Genomic DNA, 20,465 nt, shown 5'->3' on the forward strand with positions numbered 1-20,465 from the left:
TGGCCTCATGACAAGTAACCTGGGGAGCACACTTGCTTGGTCCCATTTTTCTGAAAGACTCCGCACTGGGGGGGAACACAGGCTACTGCATTTATATTGTAGCTCCTGCAGTGAATTTTCTTCTGTCCTTTTTCCATCCAGCTGCTGACCAGCAGTACCCTGTTCCTGACGCGAGCATGCTATCTAGCCATGGGTGCAACAAAGCTAAGGAACAATTGGTGCACATTCTCCTGACCTCCAGCATCAATAGCTACTTGCTCCTGAAGGCAGTCTGCCATGGTTGTTGCTCCAATAGCAAGCAGTGTGAAGGCTCAGGCAGTTTTCCAACAAAACTCAAGTCAACTTTGCTCTCAGTGCTCAAGTGGATGAGTCGCTCAGCTGAGTAGGAAGACCTTGTTGCTGTGCTCTCAGGAGTCAGCATTGCTGTTTGCTGTGCCAGATCGCCCTGACGAGCCTGCTCCCAAATGATCTGCTTCTTGGAGCTGGAGATCCCTCTTCACAGCACCAAGCTTCCTGTGCTGACAGTCTGGGAAGGCATGTGGAAATAGATATAGTGACTGTGACTTCTGTCTGTCCCCCCTTCTCACACAGCTGTGTGAAGATAAATTTTGCATTAGATGTTACGGAACTGGAGGAAACATTTTTCCTCTAGTAATGACAGGGTGTTATCACTGTCCAGGCATGACCCCAGGTTATTCCCCAAAAAACTCATAATCTGATACCTTTTCTTTACAGTGTGATCTTCTGCCAATGCCTGAACATGTCCAAAGACAGAAAAGTAGTTACAAGATTTTTAAAACCGCTTTTGGAGAAGGCAGCTGTGCCAGAATGGGGGAGACTGAATAGGAGGGTTAAGCAGAAATATCTGTTGTTTATTCATCTTTTGACACAAGAAGAGCTCTTTAAAATGAGTGGCCATGTCTTCCCTTGCAGTCTGCTTTGCAGTTTCTTTACCACTGTAGAGATATTGCCTCTAACTGGAACACAACTTCACTCTTGTGCTGGAGCACCACCAGTGTTTGAGAGGACTAAGCAGCTGCTGCTGTTTAAGCAGATGTCTTCACCTGCCTTGCCACCTCCCGGGCTGGTCCTTTCCCCTGCCGTGGTACTTACTCCCTTATGGCAGTCTTGGGGTAGATCAGACCTCAAAGCTGACTTGTTTTTACCTACCAAGTTGCCTAACTGTTCATTGAGGAGCTGCATAAGCTGGTACCAATTTCAGTGATGGGACGCTGTGGAGGTGGGAATAAGCTGCTAGCAGCAGGGTGGGTGGGGGAATTTTGGGACCATTTTCTTATGGCACACAACCAAGGAGCAACATTGTTTTGTATGTATCCTGCCGATACTACAAACCCTAGACCAAAAGAGGGGCCTGGGATGTCTCTTGCTTTAATCTCTAGCTCTGGCTCCCTTAGTACCTTTTTCCTTTTGAGTCACCTTCTTGGCTTAAAGTGAGGATTTTTGGCAGCCACCCCCAAAACACCCAGAAGGAGAGGCCTGTTTTTCCCAGTGTTGTGTCAATTTGGTCACTCTTGCACACAGGTTACTTCTGCGCAGATTTGAGAGACGGAATCAGGGATACAAACGCTTCCAAAGATTTTCTGAAGTAACCCCATCTTACGCTACCTGCAATGAGAAACACATATGTTCCATTTTCTGTATCTTTGTTCACATGTTTATACATGAAATGGGAAGTCACTGTGAGAATCACACTTTTCTGTTCATTTTATCTTGCTTTTTCCAGCTGTACGAATCATAGCAGGTAGACGAAAAGCAGGGTACCCTACAGGTTGGTGTGAGAGCTTGTCAGGGGAATGATGTGGGTGTGTATGCTTGTACCGAGCTTCAGAAATACTCTGTGGAAGTGAGAATGTCTTTCAGTCTGTGTTCCTGTTTACTGTGCTCAGACAGCACTGGGGGGATATGAGGAGAATTGTACTAGGGATTTATGACTAGTAATGTGGAAGAGATGCAGCTGGCGACGCTGGAGAGCTCTGAGTGAATTCCGCAAAAGAACAGGATGTGAGAGGGGTTTTATGTAATACTCTGGGGCAAGCTCATCAAGCAACAAAAAAATGAGACTCTGTGGTCTCTCAGTTGTGCGAACATGGTGGGGAAGGACTGAAACTTAGAGAAGTCAGTTCTTTCTTAGGGGTGGAGGTGGGGGGGAAAAATTGGTGCAGTCTGAGTTTGTTAGAACTTTTTCCTCCTTTGTTTTTTTGTTTGCTTGTTTTTTGAGGAGGGGAAGAATAGTTTAAAACTGGTATATTAAAATACCCCAATGACAGCTAAAGAAAGAAAAAGGCAAGCAATCTTTTCCTGCCAAAGCTCTTTATGCAGTGAACATGCTGATGAGAGGATGGGGCATCCAGTGGGAGAAAGGAAGAAGCATTCTCGGTTGCTCCTGTAGTTGCCCAGGAGACTGGGCTGAAACTCAGACTGCAGAAAGCCTAGGTTGCTTTATCCTCTGTCCTGCAGAAGGATTTGTGATGGCTTTGAGAGTAAATAGACCAAGGAATAGGGACAAGGCTGGTCACACAATCCTGTGGACTCTGCTGTGTGAGTTTGATCTCTTTCATCCCTGAAGGAGGATAGGACTGTGAGCCATTTGAATGGAAATGGCAACAAAGAATGTAAGTTATTTTTCTTTCTGGCTAGAGTCTTGAGCAGTCTGGGGAACAGGAAGGGAAATACAGTAAGTTAGCCCCAAACAAGAGGTACAGCAAGTCTCAGATTCATGTCATGACTACTACTGACACTGGTGGGCTATTGTTAACCTAGGGCATGTCTGGCATCTCTGAAATTTTGCCTGCCTACGGTTTGTAAAGAGAGGAAAGGAAGAGATCTCTGCATACTGCCTTTGTCTGTAATATACTTAGTAAAAGTCAAGCAGAGTTGCAGCTTTCCAGATGGTCTCAACGTAAAATGCAGTGGTGAAGAAGCTGTGTGCTTGTGGGTAGGTTTGTATGTATGGGTGCTCAGAGCTTGCTCAGCTGCTGCAGAGATGCGATTTAGCCAAGTATGATGTGCGTGCAGTCAGTCAGTTGATGTGCGCTGTGGAAACTCACTCACCAGGATAACTACAAATATCTACTAAAGTCAGTGTGGTTTTCTGCTAGCCTTTGATAAGGCAGTTCAGTTACCACAAAGAACTAGCAGTAATTCAGTTAGCCATCCAAAGCATTTCTTTGTCTAGCTCTCGTCTCCGAGTTCATTTGCATTGTGTGTCAGCTGTGCAGCGTTTGAACCTCTGTGACCAAGCAGCTGTATGTGGCAGCACATGGGCACAACGCGGCCACATCAGCGAGTGAAAGGAGCGGTTTCACTGCGCTCTGCCAGCAGAATCAGTCTGCGTTTGTACAGAGTCATGGCCAGAAACACCCCTAAACAGCCATTTATAGGAGTCTGCTGGCCGCACATGAAGAGCGTGAGGAGAAGCAAGGTGTGGTGTGTAAATTAGCTGTTCAGCTAGGAAGTGGAGGCCAAGCTGGTTTGCTACTCAGAGAGGAAACAAGACATCTTCCACGTTATCAGGTTATAAGCAAGACTTAATAGACAAAAATAAGCATAAACTATCTTGAGATTCTATCTAAATATAATTGATGGGCCTGATGCCTAAAGGAGGACAGAGACTGTCAGACAGCTACGCTGCTAGAAAAGCTGCACAAGGATGGAGTGCGGTGACATGGCATTTTGTTTTCTCTGTAAAGCTAGATGACTACTCTGTATGTGCTGAGATTTACAAGCTTGCTCTTCTTATCACTGAAGTTTGTATGAGGTTTTGGTCCTGGCTCAGACATGAAATAAGGCTCACAAAGCTTGAGAAGTGCTCAGTCATGCGTAGAAGCAGTGAATGAAGAACACAGACCAAGATCATCTTACAGATTTCTGAAAGCCGTGGAGTTCCCTGTTCTCTGCCTTCTGTGCCCACTATGTAAGTTCAAGCTCAGCCCAGTCAGGTACTCTTCTGGGCAGGGGGTCCCGACAATCACCCTGTTTTGTCAACCTTAAGCCTAGTGTTTGTACACAAGCTGCTAGAACAAAGCTAATAAATCTGGTTGAACTTCATCAATGCCCTCAAAACACCAGAGGTTTGTGGTCATTTGTGGAGAAAAGCCAGCCTCCAAGGTCCTAGTTTCTGTGTTTTACTTTCTGTAACATATTAATGCTCCAGTTTTAAGCCCAACTTGATGACTGAGAGCTAGAGATCTGTGTAATTAATACTCCAAACAAACAAATGCTTGAATAGCTGTTGATATGGGGGGTGGGCAGGGGATGTGCAATTAACGTCACGTGGGATCGGAAGGGTTGTAAAGAGTATAGAGAGGCCTAACAGCTGGCAGATGGAAAAGGTCTCCAGGTGTATTAGTTTGGAACAGGGTCTTCTGTACAGTGACACTGATGAGACCTGGATTTCTGCTGAGTTTGGAGAAATGAGGTGGGTCTGAAATACCTACTGTTTCTTTGAAATTTCAGGTGCATAGTAATACTCAGCTCTAGTAACATCTACCCAAAATAGAAGTTCAGAAATGATGAACAGGCACGGTTATGTTTAGAGGCTTAGAAGTGGCAGCCTGTCATCAGCTGGAAGATTACACTCAAGGACTCCCTTGTGTTAGGACTACTAAGATGTGTTTAAAGAAACTGGTTATTAAAGAGCTGTGTTGCGTGTGCTGCAGCTCTCTGGATTATGCAAAGAGGTACATGCAAGTGTGAGGCTTAGATCTCAGGATTGTAATATCTTCTATGTTTCAGGTAGCATAACTGCTCAAGATCAAATATTCTTTTTTTTTTTTTTTGTAGCTCTTAGTGATGCGTCTTTAAAACTCGTATAGGGAAAATGAGAATGCTGCTCAAATTTAGCTTCAGTGCTGCATAACCGTACTTGGAAAGCTACTTCTCATTAGTATGCAAGAAAATTTCTTCTGATTTATCTTAACCAATAAGATAGGCTACTTAAATACTAGGATATAATCTATTTAAAATGGAGTGACTTCTTTTCATACATGGCAAATTAATTTCTTATTGCATGTATGTTAGTTTTGGTTTTATTTTTAAAAAAGTGATACATTTTTTTTAAGTATCAGCTTGTTGTCTGGGTGATAATGTCTACAGTTGCACTAGAGAAATGGTATAAAAAAGCTGACAAAGTTCAGGTAGGATCTGCCCTGCATGCCATGTTTCTGCGCAGTTACACTGGCTGCATTGTGGATGCTTGTTACTTCTTCCTGCATGCTTTGGCACTGGTGAGTCCCTGCTGCATCTCACAGTGCTGACTGTGAGTTTCTTTCATCTCTCCTCAGGTGCTGCATTACAAATAGCTCCACACATGGCTCTGCAGATGGAACGTGCCTTGGCTTTTACTGGTTCCTCATTGTCCTAGAAAACAAGACATCAATACTGTAAGTATGAGGACTAGTCTCTTTCATGAATGCAATTTTGGCCTCTAAGAACGTTAAAACAGAATTCCTCCCCCTTATTTTGATAGGGATCTCAGGAACAGAAGGCTTAATATCTGAGATCTCTTATTAGCGTGACCAGAGCTGGCCAAGCAAGTCATGAACCCCAGTGAACATGGAGCTTAAGTAAGTTGGATGCAGCAGTTAGTTCTGTCTCTGTGTTGTATGCATGGTGACTCTGGGCAGCAACTGCACCTCATGACAGAGAGGCTAGCTCCGATAAAGTAATTGGCCAAGCTGCCTGAACTCCAGAGCAGTTTCAAGAGCAGACCTGTTCCACTCTTGTACAATACTTCCTGCACTTCTACGCTGACCCTGCCTTCCATAGTTTCATTTGAGTAAGACAAGATCATCCAAAAGTCTGGCTCCAACCTCAGAAAGGCAATTTTCTACCTCTTATTCTTCATAGCCTGGCAATCCTTGTTCAGATCCATCACCCAGACAGATAAAACTACCCATTCCCTTTGTATTTCTCCTGCTGGAAGAAGTATGGCAGCAGATCTCTAACACCACATGAATGGCCTCTGAGACCAGCTGTGCAAACTGAACTAGCTTGCTTGTGAAAGACTCTGAGGTGACTGCACATGACATGTAGTACCAGAAGCCCTTCTAAACTTCCCTAGGACTGGCCAGAGGGGTTTTGTGTGTACTATGTCTTGCACATACCTGTTATCACAGAATACGTAGAGGTGAAAAAGAGCAAAAAGGAAAAGGAGGCTCAGCAGACAACCAAGGATGATGACACAGTGAAGAAACCATGCAACGCTGTCTGAAGAGAAACAGTTCTTTTAAGTACATTTCACAGATCATTTACCGTGTGCCTCTTTCAGGATCATACCTTCTAGACAACACTCTCTGTTGTGTACATCTGAATAATCCTGTCTTTTCACAGCTCTATCTGTGGGAGGGAAGACTACAAAAATCTATCTTCTTGCCTAAAATTTCACAGAGCACTTTTCAATTCTCACAGCATTTTTGTTTATCTTTCCCTGCCCCCAACAAATTTCTCCCCAAAAACTTCAGCTCAGCTGCATGGTTCCTGCTGTAATCTTCCTAGTGTCACTGATGCCTGTCATAGTGCTTGAACAGAGGGCTAGACAGGATTTTGAACGCTGAACACACAAGGGGGAGCTTACATGAGGAGCAGGCTATGGACTTGGTCTCATTCAGAGTTGTGTGGTACACCATGCAGGTTACAGTCTTCTCGTCGGTGCTGTGTGCTGTGAACCTGCTGAGCACGGTCACTGTCCCGTTATCGTGGCTGTCTGTTTCGGTCATGGAGTTGTTCTCAGGGACCCACGAGATCTCAGCAGCCGGCCTCCCCGCCGCTGCCTTGCACACGGGGTTCCTGTGGTCGTCGCAGTACAGGGACAGCCTTGGGGGGACTGCAAAGCATCAGGAAGGGGAGACATGTGGGTTGCTGCAGTTGGCAGAGGCTGTTCTTATTCTTTACCCAAAAGGAACGTCATGAAAAGAGGAGAGTCAGGTTGGAGGTGCCATCCCGTCACAGCAATGTGTGCCAAAGTGACAAAGATTTATGTCTTTTTTTTCCTCATTTTGGACAACTCTCCCACCTTGAGGTGAGTTACCACAGCCAGGTACCATTAGAGGAGGCATCTCTGGACGTGGAGGTGGGGAATTACCCAGAATACAGGGCTGAATCAGACTTTTGTCCTAGGCAGCCTTTATGCATGTGGCTTAAAATGGATTTGAATGGCAGGCTAGCAGGAAATGGGGCTGTTCTTCCTGCCTGGGTAACAACATCCCGTGTTTGATCGAATATCTCAGTACTCGGAGGTGTTGCCCTCCCATGTTTTTGTCATACTAAAGTAGCGTGTTAGTGAGTGACTACAGGAAAACAAGACGCACATGCAGACTCCTTCTTTAGTGTATTGGGGATTGCTTCACACCCGTCACTTGTAACTCTGCGGGGCAGAAAGGGGCAGCAGAAGGGAGAAGGGTTTTGGCAAATGAGGAGAGGGAAGAAACAGAGCTACTAAATGACATGCTTGACCATTAGTGCCATTGAGAAAGCTCCTCTTCTCAGTGCACGCTTCCTCCTGTGCAGGAGGAGAGGAGCTGTGTCTGTCTGGGGCTGGAGGTGGTCCTTTGGAGAAGGGAGAAATGAGGAAGGAGTCCCTTACCTAGCACGGTCAGCTGGTACATCTGGTGGAAATTCCCTTCCTGAGTTACCACTTCACAGCTGTAATTTCCTTCATCAGCCATTCCCACTTGCTGTATCTCAAGGGCATAAGACTGGTTTGATCTGAATTCACAGTTCACTCTGTCACTGCAGTTTGTTCTGTCCACCTTTTTCTGATCAGCCCTGTATCCCAAGGTGCAGGGGCCTCCTATCTTGGGGCTTATTTTCCACGTCACCATAGTTGCATCTGGTTTGTTAGGGCAGGTCATCACAGCGCTGTGACCCACTTGTGCTGCCATTCTGTTCCCTGGAGGAGACAAAGAAGGAGAAGGATGTGTGAAAAGGTGCCCAAGGATGTCACTCACAGCCTTGGAGTTCTGGTCTGTGCTTCGGAGGGAAATGTCAGCACTGTTACACTCCAGAGGGAGGCCCTGTCTGTGCCAGCCCAAGAGCTGCATGTCTTGGACAGAAAGAAATACACAGCCATGAATTTGGCTTTGCAAAAGTTGGTCCTTGGTTTTACTCTTCTGTAGAGTTCTCCTCCCTAAACCAGTAGATAAACAACATGACTGGGAAGCAAAGTCTGGCTGAGCTGCAGAGCCCACCTGTATGAGAAGATCTCTGTTTGCTTTTCTCCCTACATCACTGCCCAATACAGGAGAAAAATGAATGAAGACATTGACCCTACTTTTGTGCTGGATATGAGCAGCCGTCCTAATAAGGTCAAGCACAGATGGCAAATTTTGTCCTGTCACTCCAAAGTTTATATGAACTAATTTCCCTGGTTATAGTGCTGTCAAATGGAACAGTAGAAGAGTAAGTATGACATTTAACTGGAAATAAAACACATGCCTGCTGTCTGTCAGATGAAGAGATCCCTGATAGACTCGTGATCACTGTCCCATGACCACCTGTCTTACCTGATCCCAATAAAAACAAACGTGAATTTGCGTAGTTTATGTAGGGTAGGGAGGAGAAAGGTTATTGCTGTATTTTCAGATCCCATTATCTTTGGACTTTATCTTTTTTAAGTATTTAACTGAGTTTGTAAAGAAGAAAGAACCTTCCCATTAAATCTTAAGCTCTTGCAGGTTATTGCTTTTGCATCAGAAAAATCCCTTCAGCACTTTCTAAAGATTCCTTCCTCTAGACTTTTTCCCCAAAGAAGAATTGAGAAAACATGACTGTGATGCATTGCCCCTTCCTCCTTAGCCCTTAATAGATGCTTGGTCCCAAAGTACCGCCAGAACTACCTGTGGCTCCTGTGACTGCAGTCATGGTGAGCAGGACGGCGGTGTACGTGGTCTTCCTGATCTCTTCCAAGGCAGCTCTTGCGTGTGTGGATGATGCAGGTTTCTTGCACCATCCTGCTTGCTGTGAGATCCTCATCGTCCCCTGCCAGTGATCCTCAGCAGTCAGAGCCACCGCTCTTCCTAGGCTCCTGAAGGTTCCTGACTGCAGCTACAAATAGGTGGTTCTTCATAGCACAGAGCTTCTTCCTGTGCTGAGAATTGGTGAACGCAGAGGAAATGGTATTGATGGTTGCTTTCTGTACACTTCTCTTCTCACAGTAGCACTATGCAAGAAAATCTATGGCAGAACTTGCACAAAGTATAAGCCAAGTGATTTTCATGCCTGGTTCTGATCTGACAGTGAGGATTTTATCAAAGAAAAAAAAAAAAAAGTCACCTAACAGCTTAAGATCTTTCCTCTAGGATATATTGGCAATCCCTCCTTCCCTCCAGGCAGGGAACATAGGTAGGTAGAATCTTTGTGTGTGATGACACTGCTGTCTTATACCAGCAAAGGTACTTTCTCTGGATAGAGGATGAACTTCCCTGGAAATTAATGCACTGAACTTAATTTTATCAGAACCGTGTTAGCCTCCCCAAACCGTGAAGCCACGAGGCTGACGTGACGTGATGCCTGTTTGCTTGTTTTAGGAGACAAAACTCTTCCCCCACAACAACAAGCACAGCTGATTTATGCATTTCCATGGCCATGCTGAAATGTGCCCACCTGAAAAGGCCTCCGTTCTCTGGCCAAATGGATGCAAGGCATCACTGACCCAGAGAATCACTGGAGGAAGGCAAACATCCCAGCCCCCCTCCAGGTAGTAGGTACAGGTTAACCGAGAAGAGGCAGAGCACCCATTGGGGACCCAAAGGTAAAGCTGGGTAAGTTCAAAAGGAAAGTCATGCATCCTGTGATTGCAGTTCTTATATTTAGAGAAGCCAACAGCAGTGATATAATGAAATCCTCATCTCTGCTGGCTGCTGTTGCTGCAGTTTTCTTTCCGAAACTCACTTTGACAATTTCAGCTATCTTGGTCAATGCAGCTTCTGCTTCTGCTGTGTGGTTTGGAGCTTACATGCAACAAACACTTCTCACGTTTAGAGGTGGGTCCGAGACACAAGGATCACATTTGTCTCTCTGAGACAGAGATCCCTGCAGCACCGGAGGTACCGTAGCTTCAGCCATACCCATCCGGGTGACATAGTTCAGCACTAGATGGTGGACGCAGCAAAAAGCAAGCGGGAAGGTTGTGTATTAGTGATTTGGCTGAGATCAGGTAGGGGGTGTCTGGTGTTTTGCATTTCTGGAAGCCCAAACTCTGTCTGCCTTTAGGACTGGAGCCACACAGCATGGTAATACTGTGGTAAGAGCGTCACTGTCGTATCCTGGGCAGCTGCTCCGAGCTTCTGGCCTTGTTGTCTGCCTCTAGCACAGCCCTGGAACTGGTTTTAAGTGTACTTCAGTGTCAGATTGCTGCCGCCTCCTCCTCAGTTCAGAAGACATCTCCCCGAGGGGCTCCGTGCGTACACCCTGCTTCCAGCAGCGGGTCTTATCCTCCCCTGCTGCCCTCCCGGCCCCAATTACTGATGTGCCAGGTGCAGTTTGGTCTGACTTTACCCTCCTGGCTGCCTCCTGGAAGAGGCCACGCACTGCTGCGCTCTCATCTCCATCTCCTGGGCGAGGCAGGCAACGGCACCTGCCTGGAGATGCTCCTCCTGCAGCGAGCAGCTGCTGGGTCCCAAATGAAGCCTGTCCTTTTGCTTTTAGGGATGGTCTGTGTTGCTTTCTAGTCTTACTGCATTTATAAATTATCAAGGATTTTGCTCAGATCCTCACCTGAAATGTTTTCTGGACAGATCACTAGAGAATATGGTAATCTGAGCAACCATGTCATAGATCTGCAAGGGGCAGGAGCCAACTCTTACAAGGGCAGTCTTGGAGCAGTCTCGGACTTGTGGCCTCTGTGTGCCATCAGTACTGCTGAATTATGTCACACGATGGCCTTTGGACGCCCTGGCCACAAAAACTCCCATATACTGAAAAGGGCAGTCCTGAGTTGGTGCCTGGAGACCTACCTGGCTACAGAGGAAAAAGTTGTCAGTAGGAGACCACGGTGAGAATGAACAACTCAAACAGGGTTGTTCCTTCACACCTGAACGTGGTCAGCCTTGCTAAAGGTCTGGGAATGCCATGCTCACAGAGGCGGACATCTGCCACGGCGAGGGCGTTTGTCGCCTGGGGTGTGTGCAGGTGAGCGAGCCTTTATGTGGCAGCTCTGTCTGTCTGCGAACCTTTGGGATGGCTCCTCAGGAATTCCCCATGGGGAGTGCCAGCAGCAGTGAGCTGTGTGGGACGCTGGGGCAAAAATACCTGAAAGCACCCACTCTGCTTCACGTGTTACAGTTTAGCTTTAAAATGTGAAAATCTGCCTACTAGGATGGTTACAAACATGATCTTTGGCCAGGGTGGGTTTTCTGTTACTGGATTCACCGCAGATTTTAATTAAGTTAGGTTGTTAAATTACCACAAAACATTAGTGGTGTACCTAAACTAGTTCTTGAGATGTTTATTCTTCTGCTTTTTATCTCTATATTCATCTATGATTTATTTACATCACTGGGGGTGACAGGAGAAAGGCATGCTCTGTGTGTGTATATATATATATATATAAACTACATGTTTATTTGGTAGCGCTTTAAGTATGCACGTAGCAGACAGATTGTGGTCTGTCTTGAGTTACATGCATTAGAGCTCCACCTTGCTGCAAAAGGAAGCAGATTTTAAGTGGATGTAATTCATGAGACCAGGATATATACAATACAGATTTATTTATTTATTTATTTATTTATTTATTTATTTATTTATTTATCCCCCCCCCACACACGTTTTCACCTTTAGCCCACCTCTAGTCAGAAACTGGTCTCTTCAAGCAAAAACGTATGTCCTTTGCTGATCACAAATTTGTGAAGAAGCTCACACCTCTCAGCAGGAGCTTGTCCAGTTACCAAAGACTCACAGCCACCTCTGAGGAACACGCAGGCTGCCGGCTGGCCTTTTCTAGGGGGGCACAAGCTGCTGCCTCATCGCTTTGTGACTGGGCTCGCTACGAGGCCGCTCACTCAGCCGCTGTCCTGTTTGCCATCTAGCGGGGCTTCCTGCCCTTAGGAGCTGCTCGCTGTGCTATCCGAGCCGTGCAGCCCTACAGGGTCTCGTAGGAAAGCTGTGCCAGCCACCACCTTTCGGGGCCAACCACCACCGTTTAGGACTTCCAGGCCCTGGCGCAGGGAGCAGCCGGGTGGCGCCGCCCCGCCCGCCCCCGTGCCGTGCCGCCGCCATGCTGCTGCTGCGGGCGGCCCGCGGCCGGGCCGGGAGCGGGCCGGGGCCGGGGCCGAGGCCGGGGCCGGGCCGCTGCCCCCCGCCGCCCCTCGCCGCCCTGTCGCAGGTGCTGCGGCTGGAGCGGAGCCGCCGCGCCGCCGTGGTGTTCCCGCTGCAGAGGCTGGCCCGCTGCCTGCTCCCCGGCGCCGAGGCGGCGGCCCTCAGCCTCTTCCAGCCCGGCCTGCCCGCGCTGCGGAGCGCCGAGCGGCTCTTCGCGGCCGGCCCCGGCCACGCCGTCACCTACCTGAGCTCCGCCGTGCGCACGGAGCACGCCCCGCCGCCAGCCCTGCCCGAGGTCGGGGCCCGGGGATGGGGCCGGGATCCCGGCCGGTGGCCGCCCCCTGCCCGGGCGGGTGTGCGGGACACGGCCTCACTGCCTGCCCTTCTGTCCTCCTGCCCCAGGTGTGCTTCGTCGGCCGAAGCAACGTGGGCAAGTCGTCGCTGATCCGGGCCTTGTTCTCGCTGTCGCCAGAAGTGGAGGTCAGAGTGTCGAAAACGCCGGTGAGTGCCGCTCTGCTTCCCTCCCCTTGGTCAAAAGCCGGTGCTAAGCCGGTGCTAAGCCGGGCAAGAAGGGCGAAGGAAACCAGGGCTTGAGTAACATGAAGTGACAGGGGAGTGTGCCAGCTCGCAGCCATCACAGGCTTGGCTTTTCCAAAGGAAAAGATGGGAAGTGTCCAGCTTAGCACCTCAGCCAGGGCTGGCACATGTAGCAAGCAGCAAAGTCTTGCAAGCCAAGTGGTTGTGATGTTAAGCCCTTTGGGAAGCACCGGGCACAGAGATGAGTGTAGGTATTTTTAAGGACATTTATTTAAGGACATTTATTTTAAGGACAGAGCCATGTGGGGTTGTTAAAAGGAGACAACAACTTAAAGCAAGAGTAGCATTTTTGCAGCATTCTCTGGGGTGTAGGGTATAGTACGGAGATGCTTTGTGGGGCATCTCCTACTCCACTGTTTAAAGCAACTTCTTAACCCTTTGTCTCAAACTTTTTCCTTTTTTAAATCCTATGCCCAGGGCCACACAAAGAAGATGAATTTCTTCAAAGTCGGGAAGTACTTTACTCTGGTGGATATGCCAGGATATGGCTACCGTGCCCCACAAGACTTTGTGGAGATGGTGGAGGCCTACCTGCAGGAACGGCAGAAGTAAGGAACTTAACTGCACCTCCGTTCAGTGGTGAGAGCTGAACACCCATATGCAGCATCGTGGGGCTGGATGGAAAAATGCAGCAGAGGTGGCTGCTTTCAGTGGTAGTGCAGAAAAGATGGAGGTGCTGCTCCATGCTGACCTCTCAGTTACCACGCGTGGCCCAAATCCTACATTACATGTTCATGGTTATGAATTTGGAAGTAGCACAGTAAGATGATACAACGGTGGTGATTAATGTTGCCTGTATTTCTGACAGCTTGAAGAGGACTTTTCTATTAGTTGATGGTGTAGTAGGACTCCAGAAAACAGACCATATTGCAGTAGAGATGCTGGAAGAGTTTGGGATTCCTTATGTGGTAAGTGATGCTTTGTTCTCGAAAAGGTAGAACAAAAACTTGTGTTAGTTTTATGCTAAAGGTAATCTCTAAAGCTATGTACCCTCTACCTGAGCTCTTGCAAGTTGTCCTACCTAAGTAGAATACCTTCTACCCCACCTTTATTGTTAGTAACGTAGGTCTAAAGTATGTCTGGGGGGATTTGAAGGACTTTTTTGCTTGATTTATTAAATTAACACTTTTTTTCAGTGCTTAGATCAAGGAATTTGAAAAAGTCCACAGCTTATGCAGGCTATGGAAGTGTTTTGGTGAACTGTATTATACCATTTTTCCCAATTAGATAAGACCCAGAGCTTTCAGCCTGCCTTGCAAGATGTTCCAGCATAGCAGCAAAATAATCCTCTTTTCCTGTCTCAATCTTCCCTTTCTGTATCTGTGCAGATGGTGTTAACAAAAATTGACCGAGCTTCCAAGGGACTGTTGTTAAAGAATGTACTGGGAATCCAGGAGTTTGTGAAGGAGAAAACTCAAGGATGCTTCCCTCAGCTATTCCTGGTCAGGTAAAGCTCTTCTCCGTTGCTGCTGTTGGCTTTCAGGTGATGATTTGCACTGGACAAGCTACCTAAAATGGGTCTGTCTGCGCTAGAGATGACACTTCCGTGTGCCCCAGGATGACAGGTGGGCTGCCTGCACAGGAACGCCCCTCCTTCTTCCCTATCCTCTACACCTATGTTGAGTTCAGCTTTGAAGGGTGCTGGGAAGGGTAGCAGTACCTATGCTGCCTGATAGCAGTCTTTGCCACTTTGTTTGGAGCTGTGTTAACAGCAGCAAGCCGTAACTGATTACACTGTAGAAGTGCTTACATCCCCCCAGTGCAGTACAACCTTAATTTAATACAGCCAGTGGCTGAGCTTGTTTGTAGTACGTGAAGGTAATGCAGCATCAGGGACTGAATATCCGTGTCTTTGTTTCCACAGTTCTGTAGTGTTTTCAGGAATCCACTTGCTAAGGTGTTTTATAGCCCATGTTACTGGAAACCTGCCTGCTGTAGAGGACAGCTGAAGACTGGCTCCTGATCTGCTCGGCTCATCCAGAACAAAAGGTACCAAAACTACAGGTCTATATTTTCATTGTAAATAACCCAAAGCACTAAAGTTTATTTCTGGATAAATTTGCATAAGATGTTGGATAAATTAATGTTTGTAAGGATAAGTTTAGTGTTTAATAAACTCATCAATTCAGGAATTTTGCACTGTGAATTAATCCAGGGTACTTTAAAACTATTTTACAAACCTACATGATTGTGTGGAGAAAAAAAAAAAATCAGAACCTCCAAAGACAAGCTAGGTTTTAATACAGCATTTCCTTTCCCTCCAGGTAAATGTTCAAAAAGCTACCACTGCATACATAAGCTCTGCTGTAGTTAGGATACCAGAGAGAGTCTAGTAATCTCATTACTAAACTGAATGTCTTTGTATCAAGGAAAAACTAAAGCTCTAATATTAAGCAAACTACACTTGTCACGTTGAACTGAATGATAACCCTGAGGTTTACATCTCTCAGCTTATGTAGCGGGGACTGAAAATGAGCAAGCGGGCACTCTGCCTGCTCTAAGGCTATGTCGAGTGGAAATAGCCAACACTTTGTTTGTGAGGGGCTTTTGGGGAACTTTTTGTAATTTTTTGCTGTTGTAATTCCTCTGCATTGTGCATTCTGTAGGTTCACCATTATAGCAAGCCTCGCTTGCGTCCATCAACTTGTCCCTGTTCCAGGTGGACACAGGAAAGGAAACATTTAATGGGATCTGCCTCTTGGTTGCTGTCGGCTTGAAGAGTGCGATAGATGAATGGACACCTAGGGGGGGAGTCTCTCCTCCTGCCCGTTACCACCAGTCAGCGCTGTGTCTACCTTCTGTTTTAAATCCCGTACGGAGTCCTGCAGCTGTGCTCAGACGAGTTGCCAGTGACGAGGCCACTCTATGCATCTGCCATACCCTGGAAGCTGAAGCACAGTTCTGGGGTCCCACAGCAGCTGTACCGGGCTAAGAGCACCTGACTGGGGGGAGACCAGAGGTGGCTAGTTACAAGGTACAAAATCAGCAAGAAGGATTGCTATTAAATAGCAGCAGTTGTACAAGGGAATTTAGACCAAAGCTATTAAGTGCCTGTGTCAAACTCTGGCACTCATCTTGTCCAGGCTTAAGATTGCCGACTGTGTGTATGCAGCTGTCTAAGTTACTTACATTCGGTTCTGGAGAAAGAATAGTTCTGTAAACCACTAAGGGTTAGAAGGTGGGATTTCTGTTATTTTGTTACTTTACAGAATTTACTCTAACGCTCAGATTAGACTTGAATGAAGTAAGGTCTGTTTCCAGCACATACATAGGAAGTGGCAGTGTGTGAGGAACGCAGGAGACAGCTGTGTATCTCTAGTTTCCATGGCAGAGCAGAGGTCAAGCCTGTAGTTCTCTGGTATTTTACCTCTAATCCAAAAGTGTTCCACAGGAAATCAGCCTGCAGGATGTTTGATCCTAGGAGTAAATACAGTACTATGTAGACAGATGGAATTATGTGCAAGTCTTAAAAAACGGTATCTTAAAACCAGTATCTTTCAAAAACATCAATATAGTCAAGGCTATCATTTTCGAGGCTGCAGTCTTGACTGAGGAGCCTCTAAAAATAAGCCTGTATGGTTAATGGGTACATGTAAAAGAAAGCACATTTCTGGTTTTAGTCTCTCTTCAGAGCAAAATCCGTTACAATGCTCAGAAGTGTTTTATTAACTATTTAAATACATCAGGTATGTCTGGTAAGTCCGTTTGTAAAAATAAAAGTGCTTTAAAGTGGCAGCAGACGGAATCAGACCCTATGATCCTTGAATGTGTGTAGGGTTACCATAGGTGTCCATAGGGGCACCAACATGGAGCTAGGTCGTACAGTTTCTTAGAGCCATACTAGAGACAGTACGCAGTGTCTTATCCTGAAAAAACAGCTTTACCTCTGGATATATTTGGGTTTTCTGCTGTGTTGGCCAAAAGATTCTCATTCAAGAATGCCTCAAATACTGAAAAAACTCTAGTGTTTTGTTCAGCCATTTGCAAGAGAGAACACACATCAGTTTGTTACATGTAGGAGCCAGTGCCCCTGCGGCAGGTAAGATAAGTAAATAAAATCAAGTCCTCTGCTGGACTTTAATATTAAATCTTGGGCCAAGGGCCTTGGCCTTGTCTGCACCTGTTGTGTACAGAAATGGTTTTTGAGTACTGGCTTCTAAGAAAAAGGATATCACCTTGAGCATTCTCTGATCTTTCAGCAGTACCTCTCGTTTTTCTTCCTCTACTGCATCAGGTCTAGGCTGTCACCACAAGTCTGGCACAGTAGTGTCTCTACATCAAATTATTCCTTGATTTGAAAACTCTGGCTTAATGAAGAATCTTTTGTCTGCCTTATGCTGTCTGCCCTCCTATGCAAGTATACAAGAATAGCCGGTAAAACTACCCTGTTTTAAAGAAAGAGGGCTTGCCTTACCCTCTCATGACATCTGGAACATGCTTGGCACCCCCTTCACTATGGGGATGTGGATGGTTGGGCCCACTTCTGGGCTAATGGAGATGGTAGTGAAGGATTTCTGTTCGGTCATTCAGGAGTAACACCATTCATACAAATTTAAAAAATAATAATAAAAAAAAAGCCACCTTAACCTCCTGAGGTCCCTTCCAACCCCAATTATCCTGTAATCTGACAGCCCAATATTGAGGGTCATATACAGATGGGGGAAGGGTCACCAAATCTACCCCAGAGTAATTTATCTGCATCTTAAAAGTACACAGCTTGAATCTGGAAGAATTAGAGCATCTTCCTGGTTTTGTGAAATTGAAAAATGCTCATACCATCCCTGCATCCACAGAATAGGAAACCACAGGCTTAAACGCAATTATATTTGCATTGGTAAAGCTCTTTGCTTTCGTTAGCTATAGTCATTAGCACTGGACCAATCCTTTCTCTGGCTTCTCCTTGCAATCCCCAAACTGGTCCACTTCCTGGCCCAAGACAAGTCCCTGTGCAGCCCAACCCCAAACTCTTGCGTATGGCTTGGTTTCCCCACTGAAGCCCCTACACAGGCACAGGGGCTGGTGTCAGAGCAGGAATCTCTCAAACCCTACCCTGTTCCTTTCCACACATCGAACCACTTGTCGGGCAAGGAGGCCGAGGGTTTGCCTGCTCTGGGAGGTGGTTACACAAAAAGCATGGATGAAGCAGGGAACAAGAGCCCGGGTGCGCCCCTAGGAGGGAGTTACAGCTTCTCCCCTGAAGACAGCACCCGCTGACACCAGAGGAGCCGGAAAGGCTGCGGGCCTCGCAGACACCGGCTGCAGCCGGCCTTGTCCCGCCGCAGCCCCGTTACCGGCGGCACCTCCCGCCCGGACGGGGCCAGGGCTGCGGCCTCCGTGCCACGAGATGGCGGCCGCCAGCGGGGGCGCGGCGGGGCGAGCGGAAGCTGCTTGGGGCGGCTGGGAGCGGCGGGCGGCGGCCATGGCTGACGAGGAGGAGGACGCGCCGGTGAGCGGGGCCGGGCGGGGGGCGGCCGGGGCCGGGGCCGGGTGCGGGGCCGGGGCCGGGTGCGGGTCCCCCCGCGCTGACGGCGCCTCTCCCCCGCTGCGTGCGCCCAGTTCGAGGAGGACGCGGAGGAAGGCGGCGGAGGCCTGGACGGCGGGCAGGGCCGGAGGAAGCGGCTCTTCTCCAAAGAGCGTGAGTCGGGGCGGGGGGCGCCGCCTGCCCGCGGCTGGGGGCTCCTGCCCCCCTCCTGCGGCCCCTGCGCTGGTCGGGGGGCGTGAACGGGCGAGGCAGGCTCACGCCTCGCGTCTCCCCGCAGTGAGGTGCATGATGTACGGGTTCGGGGACGACCAGAACCCCTACACGGAGTCTGTGGACATCCTCGAGGACCTGGTCATTGAGTTCATCACGGAGATGGTAAGTCGGCCGCGGGGCAGCGCGGGCAGGGCGTCCTCGCTAAGGCCTCAGCCTGCTGAAGGAAGGGTAGCGCCTCTGGCCCGATTGTTGCGCTATCCCAGGCAAAAAGCTGTGGTGCTACCAGGAGAAACCTCAGCTCAGACTTTGCACTTCCAAGGCTGAGACAAAATTCATGCATTTTGCTCCATGGGGGCTTAGAACAGTGCTGAAACCTTTAAGTAGCAGTTAGTGTTGTAGGGGGAAAAAATCCACAGCTGACTTTGCAGTTGACTGTGGCATCACTACACATACAGCTGACAAAATACAAAGCACAACCTCAGAAGCTTATCTACTTAGGTTTTCTCAATGTTTTTACATAGATGGAAAAGCAATTCCATGCAACAAAATAAATGCAGGCTTCTGGGGCCTGAAGCCATTGCTGCTGTAAACGTTTGGATACTGTCTGAAAGCTTGTGGTTTAAAAAAGTATATATTAATGTTCGTAGACCCCCCTCTCTCTTGAAAGGTTAGTCTTGCCTACCCTGCTCAGCATGCCTTAAACTGCATTCTGGTACAGGTACTGCACGCTGCATGCCAATTCTGCTTGATGATATTGCTCCTCAACCACTCTGCAGACCAGGCGTCCCCTCCTGTGTGTGATCTGGGTTCAGTTTGATGTCATTACTATTACGTGTAGAGCAGTATGTGGGGCGGGAGTGACGGCACTTAGCAGTTCTGTGACTAGGACACTGGTGCCCAGATCCTGAAATTGCCAGCTTCTTGATTATAAAAATGCCAGGGAATAAAGTGGTATTAAGAGCTGAAAAAAACCTCAGGGGCCAGAGGAATGCTGTTTTTCTTCCTCCTACAGACACACAAGGCCATGTCAATTGGACGGCAGGGGCGTGTACAGGTTGAAGACATCGTCTTTCTAATCCGCAAGGACCCCCGCAAGTTTGCCAGGGTTAAAGACCTCCTAACCATGAACGAAGAACTGAAACGAGCCAGAAAGGCCTTTGATGAAGCAAACTACGGATCCTGATTCTGTGCGCAGCCTGCTCTGGGGCACGTCTCAGGCACCTGCTGCCTAGCGGGAAGGAATGTCATGTGTTGTTCGGAGGGGTCACTCGGGATGGAGACCATCCCTGAGGGATATTGGCCCTGCCCCTTCTGACAGGTGTTCAGGCAGCTGAATGTTACCCGACTGGATGTGGTATGCTTTTTGTACTATTCTGTCACTTCAAGAAATGAGCTGTAAAGATTCTTTGAAGGGGAAAATTCTGTTTGAAGTAGGACTGTGATGAATCAGACACCTAGAGGGCTAATGACATTTTTTTTCTCTATTTTGGTTATCACTAGGTATTCTGTTTACAGGAAACGTAGAAAATGGATTTTGGTTAAGTGGACATACCAAGTTTTCTAGCCCAAACTCTTAGAAGTTCTGCTGGCTGTTCTGTATATACCCCTTGAATAAAAAAGTTTAAGTTTACGTGTGCTCATTCTTCATAAAAACTTACACTGATCACGCAGGGTGCATGATGTTGTGTTGTTTTTTTTTTTAAACACCTAAGTGCCTGTTGGGGTTCTGTCCATGTAGACACAGCTCTCTTGTCTTTTACAGTAAGTAAAACTAGGAAGCTGAGGTTAACCGGCTCTAGATTTACTTGCACTTAGACATTTTCCTTGCCCCTGCTGAGCAGGTACTCTACAGTGAAGCTGCTTCGTCTTTGTTCTGATAATTTTTTCTGTGTAGTTTCCT

At 47.5% G+C, this 20,465-nt stretch overlaps 3 protein-coding genes across 5 annotated transcripts; 2 read left to right on the top strand and 1 right to left on the bottom strand.

Annotated features, from left to right (window-relative positions):
• Positions 1-5,049: 5,049 nt before the first annotated feature.
• On the bottom strand, positions 5,050-9,237 carry LOC106038168 (cell surface glycoprotein CD200 receptor 1-B-like). Of its 3 annotated transcripts, XM_048058066.2 has the most exons (5): positions 8,856-9,237; positions 7,604-7,909; positions 6,596-6,844; positions 6,126-6,228; positions 5,050-5,379 (listed from the first exon to the last, which is right to left on the bottom strand). In XM_048058066.2, the coding sequence occupies exons 1-5, from the start codon at positions 8,989-8,991 to the stop codon at positions 5,361-5,363; spliced, it is 813 nt and encodes a 270-aa protein (XP_047914023.2). In that variant the 5' UTR covers positions 8,992-9,237; the 3' UTR covers positions 5,050-5,360. The 3 variants fall into 3 exon arrangements, with proteins under 3 accessions (XP_047914023.2, XP_047914022.2, XP_047914024.2); XM_048058065.2 differs by lacking the exon at positions 8,856-9,237 and having other exon boundaries at positions 7,604-8,814; XM_048058067.2 differs by lacking the exons at positions 6,126-6,228; positions 8,856-9,237 and having other exon boundaries at positions 5,052-5,379; positions 7,604-8,814.
• A 2,581-nt stretch (positions 9,238-11,818) lies between these two features.
• GTPBP8 (GTP binding protein 8) lies at positions 11,819-16,608 on the top strand. Its single transcript, XM_067003298.1, has 7 exons — positions 11,819-12,568; positions 12,676-12,774; positions 13,288-13,418; positions 13,679-13,778; positions 14,199-14,317; positions 14,735-14,859; positions 15,477-16,608. Exons 1-6 carry the CDS (start codon positions 12,233-12,235, stop codon positions 14,817-14,819), a joined length of 870 nt encoding a protein of 289 aa, XP_066859399.1. The 5' UTR covers positions 11,819-12,232; the 3' UTR covers positions 14,820-14,859; positions 15,477-16,608.
• A 1,549-nt stretch (positions 16,609-18,157) lies between these two features.
• Positions 18,158-20,195, top strand: TAF13 (TATA-box binding protein associated factor 13). Its single transcript, XM_048058068.2, has 4 exons — positions 18,158-18,316; positions 18,427-18,505; positions 18,630-18,727; positions 19,578-20,195. Exons 1-4 carry the CDS (start codon positions 18,215-18,217, stop codon positions 19,746-19,748), a joined length of 450 nt encoding a protein of 149 aa, XP_047914025.1. The 5' UTR covers positions 18,158-18,214; the 3' UTR covers positions 19,749-20,195.
• The last annotated feature ends 270 nt before the right edge of the window (positions 20,196-20,465 follow it).

Source organism: Anser cygnoides, chromosome 1 (assembly GCF_040182565.1).
Source record: "Anser cygnoides isolate HZ-2024a breed goose chromosome 1, Taihu_goose_T2T_genome, whole genome shotgun sequence".
NCBI classification, from domain to species: domain Eukaryota; kingdom Metazoa; phylum Chordata; class Aves; order Anseriformes; family Anatidae; genus Anser; species Anser cygnoides.